This window comes from Seriola lalandi, unplaced genomic scaffold, assembly GCF_002814215.2.
Source record: "Seriola lalandi dorsalis isolate HSWRI2012SDOR001 ecotype SW California unplaced genomic scaffold, Sedor1 jcf7180002054488, whole genome shotgun sequence".
NCBI lineage: Eukaryota > Metazoa > Chordata > Actinopteri > Carangiformes > Carangidae > Seriola > Seriola lalandi.
Genome location: NW_019525041.1, coordinates 382,133 through 401,689, shown reverse-complemented (window position 1 = coordinate 401,689; position 19,557 = coordinate 382,133). Strand labels below are relative to the sequence as shown.

General features: G+C 40.1%; 1 protein-coding gene across 7 annotated transcripts in view; it reads left to right on the top strand.

The window, feature by feature from the left end:
• The window catches only part of arhgap9 (Rho GTPase activating protein 9), a 41,748-nt gene that overhangs the window by 18,519 nt on the left and 3,672 nt on the right, over window positions 1-19,557 (top strand). For 4 of the 7 annotated variants that reach the window (XM_023412870.2, XM_023412872.2, XM_023412869.2 and 1 more), the window contains 16 exons: window positions 533-787; window positions 2,022-2,111; window positions 5,708-5,773; window positions 7,880-8,020; window positions 8,289-8,390; window positions 8,773-8,834; window positions 8,997-9,084; window positions 9,579-9,674; window positions 10,024-10,122; window positions 11,068-11,173; window positions 11,594-11,713; window positions 13,510-13,608; window positions 15,323-15,400; window positions 15,819-15,872; window positions 16,773-16,907; window positions 18,693-18,798. In XM_023412870.2, the coding sequence (XP_023268638.1) occupies window positions 533-787; window positions 2,022-2,111; window positions 5,708-5,773; window positions 7,880-8,020; window positions 8,289-8,390; window positions 8,773-8,834; window positions 8,997-9,084; window positions 9,579-9,674; window positions 10,024-10,122; window positions 11,068-11,173; window positions 11,594-11,713; window positions 13,510-13,608; window positions 15,323-15,400; window positions 15,819-15,872; window positions 16,773-16,907; window positions 18,693-18,798 (1,697 nt within the window). The remainder of the gene's footprint in view (window positions 1-532; window positions 788-2,021; window positions 2,112-5,707; window positions 5,774-7,879; window positions 8,021-8,288; window positions 8,391-8,772; window positions 8,835-8,996; window positions 9,085-9,578; window positions 9,675-10,023; window positions 10,123-11,067; window positions 11,174-11,593; window positions 11,714-13,509; window positions 13,609-15,322; window positions 15,401-15,818; window positions 15,873-16,772; window positions 16,908-18,692; window positions 18,799-19,557) is intronic. The other 3 variants (XM_023412873.2, XM_023412871.2, XM_087175756.1) reach the window with 3 other exon arrangements.

The window sequence follows — 19,557 nt, the reverse complement described above, 5'->3', positions numbered from 1 at the left end:
CCATAACATTGTATCAGCAAATGCTGGAAAAAGAAAAGTCAATCTCACAGACACCATCCCATCGACACACATGCACCACGTGTATTAATCTACAGCCGAAAATTGTCCCCAACAAATGTTCCGTGTCCTCCTGGAGCGACATTTGCTAAAAACTAAATTATTAAGAGATTTTTGATAAATAAACTTAATATTTGTGACCTGTTTTTAAAGATTTATGTGTTCTGTAGGAATAACTGGGCTTGGGGATGAGAGACACAGTCAGAAGAGAGGGGTTGGACAGTATGGAGAGAAGAACTGACATATGGTTGGCTTTGGTCTTTTCATAGAAATTCTTAACAATGAGAAAAATATAGAATATTGTCAGGCCTATCTTTAAAGTGATAGTCAATATTACTGAACATTTATTCAGGTAATAAACTGGTGAATCATATTATTTCATACTTTTGCTTTGTATTTTACATTTGTATTTGATTTCCACCTATTTTCTTCCTTCCTCTATCTCTTTTTCCCCTTTACTCTGTCTGCCTACAAGGTCCCAACAGAGTCCTATTTCTCACAGCTGTCCTGGCAAGACTCTCCTCTGTACACTGAAGGCACACAGCCAGAGAAACATCCATCGCAGCCAGAGCCACCTCGCCCTGACCCAGGTCAACAGCCTCTTCAGATCAAGGACCTGTGGGAGCAGTACTCAGACCCAGCTACAGGTAGATTCTACTACGTCAACACCATCACCAAGGAGAGGTCCTGGAAACCCCCTCGCCGGGCTCGTGGACACACCATCAATAAGGTACAACACCAAACACGGTTTGCTACTCCTCCTGAGTCCATGTTTTTTTTTTGTTTCCGTCACTGAAATTGCCATAAAATTTGAAAAGATGGGCATTTTTCAGAGCTGGATGAAAGTTCTTTTCTCAAAGGAGAGGATAGAAAAGGGTCAGAGTGTAGAATAAAAGAGAATTCTCATTTATATGCTCACATAGTTTGATTATATCAGCACTAAAAGGTTTTTATTTTTTTTTAGACAAAAAAGACCTAAAGGAAAGCAACCTGGCTCGCATATTTTCTCTTGACTTACACATGAGCTGATGTAGAGAAGGTTGCACACACAGAGATCACAGGACAGGTTTCCACAAGTCTAGTGCACGTGGGGAGACTGGTATATGAGTTTGAGAGTTGCTGAATATTGCAAAGTAACCGACCAAGGTCATTGATATGAACAGACAGCTTTAAAGGAACAGTTTGACATTTTGGGAAATGTGCTTATTCACTGGCCTGGCTACTGTTGGTCCAAAGCTAACACAATTCACCTACCAGCACCTTTAAAGCTCATTAATTAATTTGTTTAATCTGTACAAAAGTATAAAAACGACACATTGCTCTTTTCCAAGTCGGAGGTTAGGGCTCTGAGCAGTTGCCAGGCAACCAAGGATATTCCTGAAAGTAACCCCAACCCTAATCTCCCTCCCATCCAAGAAACATCATATACCACCTGCAACACGATGCTCATAGCTGTTTTTCCCCGTTTCCATCTTAATGCTAAAGTAAGTTGAAACTAAGCTCAGACTGGCTGTATTTTACCACACAAACATGAGAGTGGGGTCAGTCTTCTTATCTAACTCTCGGCAGGACAGCCAATAAGCATGTTTCCCAAATTGTCAAAGTATTCCTCAAACACATAGAGTGGTGCTGAATATTGTACAGTAAGTGGATAAAGTTACTGACGGACACCTTTAAATCTGGAATTATGAGAGCGTCTAACTGAAGCTATGAAAAATGACTCTTAACGCTTCACAGTATGTTGCACATCAGCAATAGCTTTCAGTAAAAAGTAGTAGTATCTTTATGGAACTCATTGTGTTCATTGTTTCTTGATCCTGCCGAACAAGTGTATGTTTAACAATTTGGCGTGTTTAAGGAAGTCGTTTTTGATCTTTGTATGTTTTCAGTTTAATGTTAGCTAAAGATGAGTCAGAGACTTCTCCTGGTCGACAATCTGAGTTTTCTTTCTGTCTCTGTGGCAGGCCAGTCCAGCGCAACCTCAGACATTACCCAGGGACACCAGCCATCTGTCACTGCCGCTTCCTGGAGCTGGCAATGGAGCTATGCACAGGGTAAGGCTGTTGTACGGAGGTGGTACAATTCGGGCTTCCTGACATTTACATTTTGAATCAGCTTCATTGGTAATTGGACGTCCTTTCATTCTCGCAGTCTCAGGTTATGCGAGGTTTTGGGGCGATGGAATCAGGATGAGCTTTTCCTTGACTATAGTGACAGAATTGTATATACACTATATTATCCTTATTTTATGTGATCATTCACACTGGCATTGTACTGCAGCTTTTATGCAGTGATCCATGTCATGAAGAAGTTTGTACTAGCTGGTAGGAAATATGTTTATGACACTGTCAAGTCAATGATTGAGTTTATATTATTGGTTTGGTTTGTTACAATCATTCCCGTAGTTCTGCAGAACTGTCTGTCTTTTATGTTCTAAACTTCTTGTTCTGTCCTATTATGTAAATAATTGTTAAAAGTATTAAATAATTTTTCTTATGTAACATGTTTTTAAGTGCAAACAGCTGTGCTTTGGCATCTGTAAACACAGACAGACAAAACAGAACAAACTGCAGTGAGACCAAAAAAAAGAAAAAAAAAAAAACCCACACATCTCTTGACATATGAATCTGTTGTTAGCCTCTGTCACCCAGAATGCACCGGCACTGTGCACCACATTAAAGCAGAGATAAAATGCTGAGCGTAGCCAAATTAAAAAGGGGATTACATCTTTCCTTCTAGTTGCCACATTGTTTACTGACCGACTCACCGCCTTATTCATTTATTTATTTATTATCAGCTGCCCTCTGACACACACTTCCTCTCAAATGGTGGTTTTTTTGGGCTAATCCTTGAGGGGAATAACAAGGTAATGCCTCTTGATCTGATGCAGATGAACAGAAGCCATTAAAACATTGCTAAATTTAAACCACTCACAGAAACTTCTCATCAGCCTTAAACGCCCTCCCTGACCTGGCAGACACTGTCGTCATGCTGTCGTTTCACCTTTTCCGTAAACTTGATTTTACAAGAGAGTGTCCCTGCGCTTCGATTTAGGAAGTACATCTGTTGTTTCAGACGTAAACGGTTTTGGGAATTTATGCAACAGCCGCCACAGACTGAAATTGATCCATCCACTAATTCAGTGACGACATCTACGTGCCACAAGCTGCATGAACCAGATTGTTAGGGATAAGCATTTTGCATCTCAAGGATGCGTTGCCTCAATGTTGCGTCAGTGTTTCAAATTTAATGTTGCTCATCAAAAAAATGCCCACATGATCAAAGCAGTGATACCCCATCAAGTCAGTTTGAGATACATTCTGTTGACCTATATGTGTCAGTTTTTATTCTGTAGAACATGTATTACCAAACAGGAACTTTACTAGTGATATATAATGCATACTGCATGCCACGTGAGCTTATGACCCAGGTGTTCAAATCCAAAATGACCCACATTACTTGTTAGCACACAATGTTCTCGACCCAATTAGATTTTTATTTTTGAAAATGATTTGAACCCTCATCCTGTTCACTCCTTCCTGTCTCTCTATTTCCATTTTACTTTATGCATGTATGGTACTACATTTAAGAGGGAGCTTTTGTACTTTTTACTCCTCAACATATTCTGCATATTTGACATAAGAGCTGCGACAATTAGACAATGACTTACACAGCCAATCAATGGAAAAATGATTTTGATAGTCGATTAATCGTTAATCTTTAAGCAAAACTGTTCTCTGCTCCCAGCTTGTCAAATGTTAGGATTTGCTGCTTTACTTTATTTCATATCATTGTAAATGGAATATCTTTGTTTGTTTTAAAGACCCAACGACTTATCGATCAATCAAGAAAATATCTGCAGATTAATCGATCATGAAAACAATTGCTCATGAAAACAGAAACATCGATCCTGGAATTATCAATGTTTAGGTTGCATCTGGTTTTTCTTCAGGAATGAATTGGTCAAGTTTGTATTTGTGCCACTACCACCTGGAGAGGCAAAAGCTGGATCCATCCATCATTTATTCTTCCCACCACTTATTTTAGTTTTTAGCTTTTTTATTTTAAATTTTAGCTTTTAGCGTCTATTTCAACACCTCTGCTCCCTTGCTAACTTGTTCTCACATGCTCTCGATTGCAGCTCTTTGTGTTCAGGTGTTAAAACTGACTCTGGGTGGTAAATGTGTCTCGTGTGCAGTCGTAGCCGGTTCTTGCGGGTTACTGTGACGATAAATACAATGAAGATCAGCATGCGACCACTTTGTAATCCATTTTTGTGCATTTATCTTCCTCCTAAATACAACAAAACCATAATTTATATACCAAACAGCAGGGATATAAAGTCATTCAAGTAAGTACGTTGCTGCTTACACTCTAAGACATCAGTATAACAAGTCAATACCATATTAATCGAACAGCTAAACCTTTACTTGTAATGGAATAAAGAAAAAAAAAAAAGCTGTTGGTCAGAGGTTCATGTGGGTGGCAGTGTTTCCAAAGTTCTGATGCGACTTTTCAACTGAGCATACCTTCCTGGTTGAACTGCTGTGACTGATAAAGCCAGCTTCCCTCTAGAATGGGGAAGTAGACGTAGACTGAGACAAGAGGGAGAGATCAATGGTTTATACATTTTGACACACAGAAGAAAAAGTGCCATGACATGAGACAGCAGCCAGTTGAGGACTTAAACTCGGCAGATTACAAGCACTCTGAAACGAGGGTTGGTCTGGGATTGTATAAACTGGGTGATCAGTGATAATGAGTATCTATGCTGTAAGTTCATTTTAGTTTTCCTTCGCATTATCATTTACGTAATTGTGTTGTTATTTTCATGCCATGACATTATGTGGGATGGTGTTGGATTTCTGGCAGCACATGTGAACTCTCCCGCTTGTTAAATGGAACCTAATTGACTGTCATGCTAATATGGTTCATTTATTCTGGCTTTTCATTGTCAGAGGTGTTGGTACTGACTTTGTCACTCTCACAAAAAGCTGATATGACTGTGCTGATGTGGATGTACAGTATGTGACGTGTGGCCCAGTTCAGTTGCTAAAAATCATAATGCTTGAGTCAAACGAGTACTATGCAATGGATGTTTCAGTCTTACTGAGCAACGGCAGCAACTGTTTTCCCATTAACCTCAGTTGAATACAGGCAAACAAGTGCGTGTGTGAGTGTGTGTTTTGTGTGCGTGTGTATTTGTGTGTCCCTATGTGCTGTAGTGGTGAATCAAAGAGCATTTTTAGCTGGCAGGATGTAAGGGGGGTAGAGGAGTAGTTTCAGTGTGAGTGTGAGTGTTAGCCTGAGCTTCATTGCTGCAGTTAACTGAGAAAATTTGTCAGCATCCTGTTTTTCACATGGCTGTGAAATTTACCCAAATTGCTGCCATTTTGGTTGAGGCGTATTGTTGCACAAATAGTGCAGAGTGTCTAGTTTTCCCTAAAACTGACAGAAAAGCCCAAAGGTAAAACATTCTTTGATCTTTTTTTTTTTTTTTTTGCAGGTCAATTATACAGAAAATGGAGTAGACTTGTGTTTTAAATTTAAATGAAATATAAATAGTAACTGTCCGTCCGTGTTTCCTGTGTTTGTCTTCCTGCATCTCTCTTCTTTCTCTCTCTCTCTCTCTCTCTCTCTCTCTCTCTAGCTGTCACCTGATTTCCTCTTCGGGAGCCACCAGGGGAAAACTGACGGTGGCTGGCAGATGAAACAGGTGAAACTCTTTCTCTACCTGCTGCACTCTTTCATTGCCAGAGGGCATCTAATGCATTTCACCTTGACTTTCACCTTGAAAAAAACAACAAAGACCAAAGTAAATGATCACACCCTTTACCAGCTGTATATACAGTATTCTCCCCACACAAAGGGACGCGTCTGCTTAACAAAGAACTTAACTTAACAAAGACTTTGTCACTGTATAAGATAAAAATCCTGCTTCACATTATCATTAACTTTGTCTGAATATGAATATCTATAGATTGCTTGGACTGCTAATTCTTCTTTTGAAACATTTAGATGGCAACTCTTTCCGTAGTAGTTTGCAGTGACTGACTGTGAAGGTAGTCCTAGTTCGCTGTTTTGTCAGCGCTTAAAAGGGCTTTTGATGGAGGGTATTTTCCTCATGAAAATCAATGAACTTGAGTCGTTAGATTTGCAAAAACTGCATCTCCACTGTATTACTGTAGAATACATTAAAGTACTGCCAGCTATGCTCTTTAGATTCTCAGAGATCAGCATTTATGCATATTAAGGTGGTGAAATAGCAACTCATGGTCTAAAAAGAAAGGCTGTTATCCAAGCAGTTCTTCCTGCAACATGTTGCATCACAGTGGGGTGTGGGTGCGCTTGGTTTAAAGCCCTTTTAAAGGCCTCCTCTTAGCAAAGGAGCAGATTTGGCTCTTAGTGCTAATCCGCCTTGCATGAAGAGATGGCAAACATTAGGAGGGATATTTAGTCTGATTGTTGAAACTAGGTTACAGGGATTGGGAAAGGTACTTAATTATGGCTGTTGCTGCAAAAGTTGAAGTTGTGTGAACATGTGCATTTGTGTGCGTTCATGCACACTCATATATATATGCATGTGCGTGAGATTGTAGGCATAAATATTTTGCATGTAAAGTTACAGATGCGCATGCATGCTCCATTGGGTCTCTGACAATCTGTCTCTCTGCTTGTCCTGTGAAATGAAGCAAAATGAAGTTGAACTTTTCATGGAAACTGCAGTTTGTCTCCATCTGTGATTGTGCTGAGTTCTGACTAAATGCACTCATTCTTAAGTTTATCAGTGTTTCTCAAAATGCTTCAGTTCCTCTTGGCAGTTCATACAGGTAGATTACCTTATTATGTAGCACAACTGTTGCATTGTTGTTCTTCCTCAAAGTGTTGTTTAAAATACTTTCAGTTTAATTCAGACTTCATCTGATATAGTTTCATGATTTCTGCCACTGAATGAGAACTACTGAGAGAGCAGAGAGCAGATGTAGATAAGAAACCTGTTGAAATGCAGTGTGTTCGGCTGTTGACCAAAGTGAGTGAGCGGATTTTTAAATAGATGGGTAAATTTTGAACCTTTTACTAACTCTGCTGTCATCTGTCAGAGAAACAATGTAATCCCATAGCATCAAAGCGCCTGTCATTAACAAATAAATTAACTGCAACAAAACAAAATAATGACAGGAAAGTCCAAAGGTCTTCATCTTAGGTGTAACATGGAATGAAAAGTTGAAAGAGCGGATTGGAACAAAAACAGCAATGAAGACCAAGTGCTTTTTGCGCTGTCAGTAGTTACAGTATACTATTGACTGTTATACTATTAAGGCGAACACATTGTGTCGGGTACGTTTTCATTGCACAGATTATAAATCGAAAGTAGATTGAAGCTTTAATGTTTCCCTTAATTATGTTTCAGGTTTGATGATTTTTTGCATGGGTTGCATTAGGATTAGGTTTCGGGTTACAATGTGTTGGAAGATACAGGAAATGAAATGAAGAAATCAGAGGAGAAACTGCATGCTGAATTGCTGAAAAGGCCCTGACCTTTCTGCTGTTCCTTACTGTGCTTGTTTGTAATTTTAATTTGTTTAAGAATTTATGCTCATTGTACTGTTGCACTCGGGTTGCTCGAGGCAAGAGGGTGAACTAAATACTTTAATATAAATGTAATATGAAGAAAAAGGTATGAAAAAATGCCATGGGAGTATGTTGTATCTATTCCTCAGTTTGCACACAATAAATCAGCAATTGCCCTCTCCCTTGTTTGTCTGTTCCACTTCTGACCACTGACCCAAACATATGACCCTGACCTTTAAACCCTGGGAAGAGCATGCAGCGTGCAGCCTCCTCTGAAACCCTGAGCACGATGACGTTCAGCAGTGCAGATGCCCAGAGTCATAACTCTGCCCCCTTGCATGATGTCAAGCAGCAGCTCTGTCACTCCCAATCTATGATTGAGAATGGCAAGGTACTCACCTACAAAGCACACACACACACACACACACACACACACACACACACACAAACACACACACAAACACACACACAAACACAGACACACACAAACACACACACAGACACACATTCATACACACAGCGTGAGCTCATGAACGGTATTCACACACAGAGAGAAGAGGAAATGCAGATAAATATAAACAGAGGGAAACACTGCACTAGTACATATACACATACAGAAAAATGAACTCAGCTGATGATGGCGACTTCCTGTCTTTCAGCTGGTCCAGCAGTGCAGCAGAGATTATTCTCGTAATGTGGCCAACATCATCGTGGAGCCTCCGTCGCCTCAGAGCTCTCCAGACAGCGATGGCTGCACACCAGTGAGACCACATTGCTTATATATTTATAGATAGATAGATAGATAATGTTCCTCACTGTCTTTCCATAGTGTTCTCACTTCATAGTTAGTATTAATTCTCTTCTCTTGCACCTTAATCGGGGCCATACCGCAGTGGGAGACTGTAGAGTAACTCCCCTCCTGCTATTTTTTGAATGATGCAACAGTCAAGTTAAATGGGCCTGCTCAGGATGCAGTAAAGTATAACAGAGGAAAAGCCCTCTGCTGTACTTTAATGTTAGCATTTAAACATGTCTTCACATGCTCTTATTATTGACTTAGAACATCAGTGTTAATATAGATATTAGTGCTTAAATATAGTGCAGTTTTTAATGCACCTGAAACCCCTTTTAATGTGTTCTCAGGAGCTGGAGAAAGCCGGCCTCTTGAACAAGACAAAGATTGCAGAGGGAGGCCGGAAACTGAGGTGAGGCCTCATGAGGCTGCTCCCATTAAAGAGCAAAAAAAAAAAGAAAGAAATTAGATTGCACCTGTTTCTATGAATATAGTGTTCAAGCAAATGAGGGCAAGTATGATTTACCGAGCCGAATCCTGACTGAGCAATACACGTGTTTATGTTGGGTTGCAGGAAAAACTGGAGTCCATCCTGGGTAGTGTTGGTTGGGAACAGTCTGGTTTTCTTCAAAGATCCTAAATCACACACACCTTCCACCTGGGTAAGAGCTGACACAAACCCTGTGTGCACAAACAAGTTTTTCTCGGGTGGAAAATGATTGCATGAAGCCTATATAATTTCTTCACGACAATATCGTCAGCTAATACTTAGTGTGAGACACTTCATAAATGCAGATGTTCCATTTGTCTGCAGAATGAATTTCTCATTTGAAAATTAAAAAATGGCAACTTACCCAATTCTCACCCAGATTCTTGTCTATTGCACAAAGACCAGAAGCTTTTGTCACACCCAAAAAGTGACGAAACAGCTGGATATTTCCAGTCACTATGTGACCGATTTCTCCCCGTACGTCTTTGCAGTAAAATGACATTCATTAGCTGTTCTGTTAATAAAACAGGTCACACAGACCTGTAGAGAGTTGGTCATAATATGAGAGTCAGTCAAAAGTGGTGGCCTACAAATTCTGCACAGCTAAAAACACCCAAAACATTTTACAAACACTTTTCTTATTGTTTACCCATTTATTTAAAACAGAAACCAGGAAACAGTCGCCCTGAGAGCAGTGTGGATTTAAGAGGCGCACAACTGCACTGGGCCAACGAGCTTTCAAGCAAGAAAAATGTCTTTAAGGTAAGAAACAAGTGGAACTCTTGAGGAATTCAACAAATCATTACATGTTACAAGTGCGTATAAACTGCTAAGTGTTCAAACCTCAGTGATACCCGTGAGCTGATGTATAGGCCCTTCACTATGCTGTTAGTGAAGGGTCCTGATCAGTGAGGGAAGTGAGAGTTGAGAGCTGTCTTCCACCCTGTCTCCTGTCAGTGATCCAGAGTCAGGAAGAGGAACCAGTAAAAATTCATTTTCCAATGAAATGTGGCAGAATTGAAGGTTGCACTGTCTTGTGTTAAATATCTACTTAAAATCCTCATTTCATTATGCATTAATACAGTTTGCAAATGTTTGTGTTTTACTGTAGTTGAGGACAGTAACAGGCAACGAGTTCCTGCTGCAGTCGGAGACTGACTCTTTGATCAAAGAGTGGTACAGCACCATTCAGAATGTCATCGAAAGACTGGTGAGACACGTTGACACAACACACACAATATACACACAGAGTTGAACTGTCAGTTTACCACTTCTGTGTTAGTGGCTAAAATGGTTTCCTTTTTCAATCAGAATTGTGTCATAACATAAGTTCATGCTCTCCACTGCCACTTAAACATGGAGACTGTTATCCACCATGCTATTATGTTCTGAACTTCCTGTAATCAATACCTTTGCTTTAATTTTTTTAAATGTAGTTTCTATACTTTTTGTTTAGCTATTTAATGTCAATTATGCCAAATGTAAATCTTTGACAAGTTTATTTTTTTACTTGAAAATGTGATGCTCACACATATTTTGGTCATTAATATTAAATGACCGAATTAAGGCGATCTGTTTCAAAACAGTTTTGTTATCTGTTTATGTTAAAGCTACACTAATCAATATATTTTCTGTTAACAATAGCTCAAATGACAGTGTGTAACGTTAAAGGTGACCAGAGACAATAAGTACCTCTGCGCTCTACCGTGTTGCTTCACTCTCACCACTGTTATAAACAGCATCAGGTCGCTGTTTTAAGTGAAAAAGGCTATGATAGAACCTCTGTATATTACCTGTACAGCACCATATGAGAGACAGAGCTGGTGGAGACCAAAAACATTGCTAAAAGAAAAGTGAATGTAGGACGAACATTCATTGGGTGGCCATATCATAGTTTAAAATGAATTTTGATATTCCCCCATGTCTGCTGGAAAGTTTAAATAGGCAACTTTCTGCTGTTTTTGTTCATCATAACAACTTTATATACAGTATATGATAATATATCAACATTATTTGACTATCACCAAGCAGCCAAAAAAACAAAAAATCACTAAATACTCCTTTAAATAACAAGTAGTCAGAGCACTGAGAAGCCAGTTTGTTCTAGACAGTGAGTGGTATAATTAAACACAGTTCTCCTCTTCCTGCCTTCCAGGACCGTGAAAACCCATTGGACAATGTCCTTCTGTACTCTCTGAGGCGAGCAGGCAGCGTGGAGATGCTGGAACACAGTGGAGATGAAGATGAGAGGAGAACGTCACGTAAGTCATCACCACGAGTTGCATCTCAACACTCCATTCGGACTTCCTTCCCTCACACAAGAATTACGCTGAACCGTCCCTGCCCTCAACCCCCAGTTTACTCACAGCCTCTCACTCCATCATCATCACCACTTTTTTCTTCAAACTTCCATACAGGCCTCTTACATCCCTCCATCCTCTCCTCCATCCTCTCCTCCATTCAGCCCACGTATATTTTCACACGGCCGCCGTGGCAAATAATCCCACAGTCAGTCCTGTCTCACCTCCGCCGTCACCCGGCCCTCCCGCTTTTCATCCTCACCACCATCCCCTCTCATCTGCTCTCCTGCCCCGCAGCCGAACGCCCAGCACTGACCTCCTCCTCCTCTACCTCCCTCTCTTCCTCCAACTCCTCCACCTTCTCCTTTCCTCCCTCTGCAGTCCCTCGCTCGACATCCAACCTGGAAAACACAGAGAGGAAAAGAGTAAAGACCCGGCTGAAGAAGCTGATCCTAAAGAGACCTCCTCTGCAGGCCCTGCAGGAGAAAGGGCTCATTAAAGGTGAGATATCTTTTTGAAGTTTCAGACTGTTTGAGTGCATGTGTATCCTTTATTCAGCAGCATGCAGGGCAGTGGTGAATGATGGTGAGACATGTTCTCTTTTGCTCAGTCGTTAATATTACAGCTAAAAATATCAAATATTGACTTGACTGTTGACTGTTGTGAAGTTGAGGATATTTTACCATCTTGCTGGCTGCCATCACAGTTGTGAGAGCAGACAAGAAAATCTGTGTGTTTATCCTGCAGTTATGCCACATCCTCTTGTGAGTGTGAATTGCTGTTCTCTTTTTTTCTGTTTAGTAAGAGCTCCTCCAAAATGAAAGTTTCTCACAGAGCCTGTCTGCACTATTATGACATCTTTTCATCATGTGAACTCTTGTCTCTATCACGTCTTTTCTTCTACGGAAGTTAGCACACTAACCAGCTAGCCCCGGCCTGTCTTGTCATTGTCCAATAGCGACTCATTGTAGCCTCCAATCTGCCCCGAATATGTAGCGCTGCACAGAGGGCGTATTAAAATCTCTTGTCTTGTGAATGCAACGATGACCGAAGCCCTTGTCAAGCATTGATCATCACCACCCTTTCCTGCAAGAAACGTACAAATAGCCCCTTTAGTAATTTTTTTTAATTATATTTGTGGCCTTCACAGTTACCCAGTTGAACACCAATGGGAGATGGATAGTTTCTTGCAGTAGATGGTGCTCTCCGCCATGTTCATCAAAACAGCAAATGGGGGAATGCCTGCAGTCAAGTTTGAGACTTAGAGTAGAATCTATATGAATGAGCAGTGAAGCTGTCCTGCAAACCCATGGTGGTGAAACACCTGACTAACAATAGGAGAAAAAGTACAGTGATGTTAGTAGACAAGACACTTTCCTGTGTCTTTTATGCGACATTCTGAAAAGTTTTAACATGTTATTTAGGGGTTTGTCCATATTCTAAGCTAAAACATCTTAGCAAAAAAAAAAAACATTAAGCATTTTTTTTTTTGTATTTTGGGGGTATTTTGCCTTTTTTACATAAGAGAGGAAAAGGAAGAGAGGAAGAAAGACATGCAGCAAAGGGGATATTGCAGTCAAACCCCTTGGCCACCAGGATGCCCCAGCATCTCGTATGTTTAACAAAGATAAAACAATTATTCTGTTAGTTTCCAACTGCTACAGCTTCCATGAGGCTTGAACAACACAACAATAGCATAGGCCTTAAGGGTTATGTGGCCTCTACTACATCCTCATAGGAGGCATGACATGATTTCCTGCATGTCACTGGATCAGAAGAAGTCGTTCAGAAAAATGGTGAAGCATCTGTAGATTTATAACAAGAAGATTTTTACATACATTTTACACAGACTTTTTTCTAGCTACCGTGAAACTATAGCTGAAAATAGGAACCTGTGCTTTTATGGTTAAATATTGTTCAGTTCTCACTGTTGATGACATTCTCTTCACAAGCAAGTTCATCTCAGAGATGAAATAATATGATCATACAGCAGTATAATGGTGCCATATTCTAGAGTAAAGGGTTGCATGAGTTTTTTTTTTTACCCTATAGACTATACAGTGCATGGGTTGTATTGCATCATCAAGTGTGAGCCTAGATCTCCGCTGGGAGCAGAGTCAAACGTAGAGGTTTTCTCCCATAGTGAACTGTAAATTTATCACTAGATTAACTTAAGCCTGCAGCTCTTACATCATGTCTGTTATCTGATAAAAAAAACAAAAAAAAACAACAGACATAAAAAGTGTGTGTGTGTGTGTGTGTGTGTGTGATTGTGTCCGTCTGTCATCGCTCTTCAGATCAGGTGTTTGGCTGTCGTCTGGAGATGCTCTGCGAGCGAGAGAAGAACATGGTCCCTCGCTTCGTCAGGCTTTGTACTGAGGCTGTGGAGAGGAGAGGTACAGTCACTGCAGACAGCCCCGGCTCCCCGCTAATGTGATTCTCAACTTAAAGCGGACACATGAGAGAGCAGCCTCAATCTTGATTTGAGCGTCAGTCATTTGACGGCAGCTCTGCACTTACTGTGCAGCTCTGTGACATAAATCAACAGAGAGGAATTTACTGCAAAATGTTTTTGATCGCCAGAGAGGACGCAGGCTCAGAGGCACACATTAAGAGAAGGACGTACGACAGCTGCCAGCCAGAGAGAGATCGAAATTAAAGACAATGAAAGTGGTTTGGAAACTGCCTAGAAACCATACTGCAAATAAATATTTAACTCAAACAAACAAACAAACAAAACTGTTTTGACCATAAGGCCTTTAAAAACCTGGTTTTGATGATTTAAATATTTCTATGGAGCAGTTTGAGCAGATTGAGACAATTACATTCGAGGCTGTGACAGACTGAAAAACTTCAACGACAAAGTGGCTAAACTGCAGCCACAAAAATAGAAAGAGGAATTATGTCGTTAGTTGTCATAGCTATAGTGTATAATTACTGTGGTAGAGATGGAAGCATACTATGCTAATTCAGATATATATACTAACCAATATGTTTCTTTTTGTGTCCTGTAAACAGTTTCTCATGTGGTTTCCTTGTCTGAATTGAGGGTGTAATGATAGATGGTGCCTTATGTTATACAGATAAGGGCTGCAGTTAACAATTATTTTCATTATCGATTAATCTGGCAGTCATTTCCTTGATTATTTCAGTATTTTTAGCCTGTAACATGTCCGAAAATAGTGAAACATTTCCGTTGTAATTCACCAAAACCCAAACTGATACTTTCTTAATTTGTCCAACCAACAGTCAAAAAAACAAAGACATTAAAATTACTATCACAGGAGAAGACCAGCAAATATCTATGTTAGGAAGCCTGATCCAATTTTTGTTGTTTTAGCTTAGAAAATGACTTAAACTGTTTCCTGTCGAATCAGTTAATTTACAAATAGTTTCATCTTTAATCGATTCTAAAGCCTCTGGAGAAAAATTTGTGATTTCAGCACAAACAGTTAAAATGAACTTGACATGACCAGTGAAAACGTGTGGGTCAAACACAACAACAATGAAAAGATAATCAACTAATAATAATAATAATAATAATATGCATAATTCTGTTGCATATTAAAACATCAGCCATTCCGATGGAGTAAAGTTTAAGTTTTATAACAGCACCAGAATACATAAAATGTCAGTCAGTGGCTCCTTGAGACTGTGAAGCTGTGTAGTTTAAACTTGAAGCCGTCTGATAGGATTTTAACAAGCAATGTTTCACAAAGCCCGACTTGTTCTACAGTTTCTGACAACCAGTGTGGAGAAAGCAGGAACTCGTTATCATAACAAGGCGCTTTGACAAGTAACAAACACGGTGAAATGTAAAGAGGAAGTTTAAAAGTATTTATGGCGCCTTGTGATCATGCAAAAATGTGACTCTAAAGTGGCAAAATGTGCTTTTACTTAACTTTATTCACATGTTTTGGGAACTTATGCAACAAAACAAATTTTTTAGACACACTTGAAATGTGACAGACAGGACCAAGAAAACAATGAAATCATCTAATTTTATCTTAAACTCATGGGGTCACGTTTTAATTATAGACACACACATATATATGTATATAGTATGCCAGTTGTATTTTGATACAACAATCCTTATGTCTTATGCTGCAGGACTGGACACTGATGGCATCTACAGAGTATCAGGAAACCTGGCAGTGATTCAGAAACTACGCTTCCTGGTGAACCACGGTGAGGAGGGGAAAAACTGAACAGTATCTGATGATTCATGTTGATAATGTTGATTTTGTCTCTGACAATGAAACTGAGATGAAAATGTCAAGGGAGGAGAGACGTGGGGGCAGGTGGAATCTTGACTTTCCTGGCGTTTGTCAGAAATCATGACAGTTTTATCTGATTCCTCTTTTTCAGCCACTTGAAATCAAGACAAATGTCCACTGATACTGATTTGTTCGTTCTAATTGTTTATAATGATTGATGTTTCAAATATCAGAAATTTCACACACATGAACACCTTTTGTTTTCAACACACATTCACTGTATACCTGCTTGAAATCCATTGCCATTGTCTCACTCCCACTACACAACATCCTTTTTGATGAAGTGGACGATGAGGAAAGGCTGACGTAGTAACTGTTGGTTTTTGCAGAGCGAGCGGTGACTACCGACGGCCGTTACATGTTCCCAGCGGAGTTGGTACAAGGTAGATTTAGACGGACGCGGAGAGCAGCTGCTTTCATGTGTTACTCAGCCCCGGCTTGTTTTGTGCATTATGTGTTGCATAACGTGAACATCTCAGTCAAAAACTCCCCAAAACACCCACCCACAGACTGACACACCGAGCGGAGCGGAGCCGAGCTGAGCTGCGGCACAGACGTGCACTGAGCAGTTTGGTGGTTGTGCTACCATTTGCTTAATGTATGTGTGTCCCTTAGGCTTTTCTGCTTTAAGTTTTCTGATGTAATAACACGCAGCAGGTTGTACAGCGAGCTCTCACACAGTCCATGCCTGCCATCAAGTGGACGAAACGGAGAATCAGCTGCTTGTGCACTGTGGAGTGCGCTAATCCCACGGCAATATCTCACTGACTAATGCTTCTCATCGTAAGATGCTAGAGATGGTACCATTTGTTTAAACCATGAATACTGACCTAATTGACACTGAGGTCAAATTAAAGCTCTTGAATTTTTTTTTTTTTCTTTCTTTGGTTCTTTTGATCCAATTTGAGAAGCAGTGGTCAGGCCTGGATTTAAAAAACAGAAGTGTGCTGTAGTTAAAAGTGTGTGTGTGCTTGTGTGTGTGCCTCTCTGCCTTCTCTCACTCTCACCAACCATCTTTATCTCCCTCCTGCAGCTACAAGCCTTCATGTTCCGCCTCAGCACTGACGTGAATTTGCTCTCTGTTCTGTTCATGTTCTTCACTAAATGATGCCGTGACTGTAACTCCACTGTGTTGTTTTTTTTTTTTCTATCTAAATTCTAACTCTTTGTCTCTCATTTTCATATGGCCTTGCTTCTCGTTCACTTCTTCTGACCCTGTCCGTCTGGATTTCTTGCCGTTCCCCTCCAACTCGCCCCCCCTAACCCCCTCCCTTGTCTCTCAGAGGAGAAGCTGAATTTGGATGAGAGCGAGTGGGAGGACATTCATGTCATCACGGGAGCTTTGAAACTTTTCTTTCGCGAGCTTCCTGAGCCTCTGGTGCCCTACGGCTTCTTCACAGACATCGTGGAGACAGTCAGTGAGTGACCAGTTTCAGTCCCATTCAGACTTCAGTTTTCTTTACAGCCTCCCCCTTGACACTTGTCTTTGATCAACCTGAGATAGAAATGAAAGCACTTCATCAGTCATCTCATCACTGCTTGCATAGTTTGTATGAAATTAAAACAACATTTTTAAAAAGCAAATAATCAAACCTTTATATTTTAATGTGACATTTTTTAGAACACAATTTTCGGTTCAAATATTTATTAATAATATTTTGTCTTTTATTTGACTGAGAGAGATGGGAGGGGTTTATATGCATAAAAGTCCCTGTGGGGGATGTTGTATTACAAAATCAGCAGCTTAAACATCTAGGCTATCAGGACTCCCACACAGGACACTTTTTTTTTATCACACCTGATTATTTTTCCTCTGGTGTTGTTTTATTCTGAAGAGTCATTACGCTGCTGTGGTCTTAATGACTCAAAACCATTCACTTCCTTCCACTTTGATGCTTTGGTGTCAAGCTGTAGTGAATATAATTAACCTCCTTACAGAATACAGTATTTACATATATATATATATATACACAGTATATCATGAAAGATATATGGACATCGTAAAAGAATAAAAGATTCTTCCCAAAACGAAAAAATTGCATGAAATTCAAGGCGAGAGTAGAATAATTATATCCTGACAGAGCTGGAATTTGTGGAACAGTATTGAATAAAACCATCACTTGGTTTTACTGCAAAAAAAATTTAAAGACTTAAAGTACAAGTCTTCACATTTAAGCTGCTCCCCATACAGCCCATATTCCCATACTTCTCATCTCAAATACAAATAAATGTTGACACCGTCATTTAAAGGATAAGGCTGAGGTTACTCTGTATATTTTTTTATTGTCAACAAATCCCTTGAGAAGACCACAACCAACCATGTGTTACTTTGTTTTTCAATACTTTACGACTTCCTTAACCTTACCCTAAACCTATTCGCTCCTACTAAAGACATAAATCTTTAAAAAAAAGTATACCACAAATAAAGCAGTAAAGATTCAGTAATTTCCTAAAAAGAACAACTAGTTTTTAGCAAATGCTTCTCAGATGTGAGTAAATTGTGCATTTTTTTGCTGACATATGGACATATTCAGTGCACTGATGAGTATTTACAGCAGCGTGTTGGTATCAGCGAGATTGACTCATATTAAACGACACTTGCCAGGTTCATTGTTTTAAAGGAAGGTGTCATCCTGTAACAGTGTAAGTGTGACTCAGTAAGGTTTTTAATAGTGTCTGAACGACAATGTAGTTCTGCTGCACTTAAACCAAATCAGGCTTAGCCTACATACAACACATACAAGATCTCAAAACTTTTCCTTTATCTGTATTTATCAATGAATTTGCATGCATGTCTGTGATACACCAGTGTATTGTAATATCTGTTACTTATACTACTTATCCTATAACAGTAGATAATCTGGTATTTCAACATTGATTACATGCAGTAAGAAAACTTAAATTAAGGAAAGAAAATTGTAATAAATGTAAATGTATTCTTGGCATGAACGGCCCTGTTTCTTATCAATCCATGGGACACAGTGTGAGCACAGGGAGTGATCAGCAGTTCACTGCTCATCAAACCACAGTGGAGATAATTGATGATTGCAAACTGTATCATATAAGATAGTGGATGCTGATAAGGTGCATGTGATATCAATTAATGGATGTAAATCAGGTTCAGGATGGTAATAAAGTAATGAAATATAATGCAAACGATAACATTCATTATGATCTGACATGTCTCTCGCTCTGTGTTGCAGAGATGTCGGACTACATGGACAAAGTGGACCGTTTGAAGTGTCTGGTGCTTAACATGCCTCCTCCAAACCACGACACGCTGCTGTTCATGTGCCGCCATCTCAAACGGTGAGAGGGTGGGCGTGAAACCATGCGCAGTACATCTCTGCTGTGTTATCTGTCCTCATCTCTGCTTGTTTCCATTTACTTCCCATGGTTTCAGTGCCATTTCATAATATATTCCCCTGGCACGTTTCGGCACGACAGAATGAACCAGATGCCCTTGTAGGAAAATAAAATCTCTTGCTTATAACTTTTCTTTTTTAATTCTGACCACAAGATGGGGTAGTTCCCCTGTTGTTCTCAGTAATTTTCTGTCAGGGATTCTTTGGCCACGGCTCTTAAAGCATGCCAGCGCTGTACCAGGATCACACTGTTGTTAAGTTTGGGTCCCTGTGAAGATGAAAAGGCTGGAGGAAGATGAATGGCGTACAATGTTCTGCGAGCCAGTTCCTTTTACAGTACATAAAATGTGTGTTTTTTACCGCCTATGGTTTTTCCTTCCACTTCAGGGGTGAGTGTTCGTGTTCTGAGGCTGATGTTTGTGCCAGGGTGTGGTGGGCCCCATGAATTTGTCAACTCTGTGTCTTTCTCTCATTTTCTCTCCGCTGTCATTCCTTTCCCCCCTCGTTCTGTTTCTCATTTATTATCTCCCTGCTCAATCACCTCCGCCGCCTCCTCCCTTGCTGGCTTGCTACCTTTCTTTCCTTACTTCCTCTTTATCCTCTTCCTTCTCTTTCCATTCTCCTCTTCCTCTTCCTCCCCTCTTCCTCCTCTTTCCATCCCTCTCTACTTTTTCTCCGTCCTCCTCCTCCTCCTCTTCCCTCC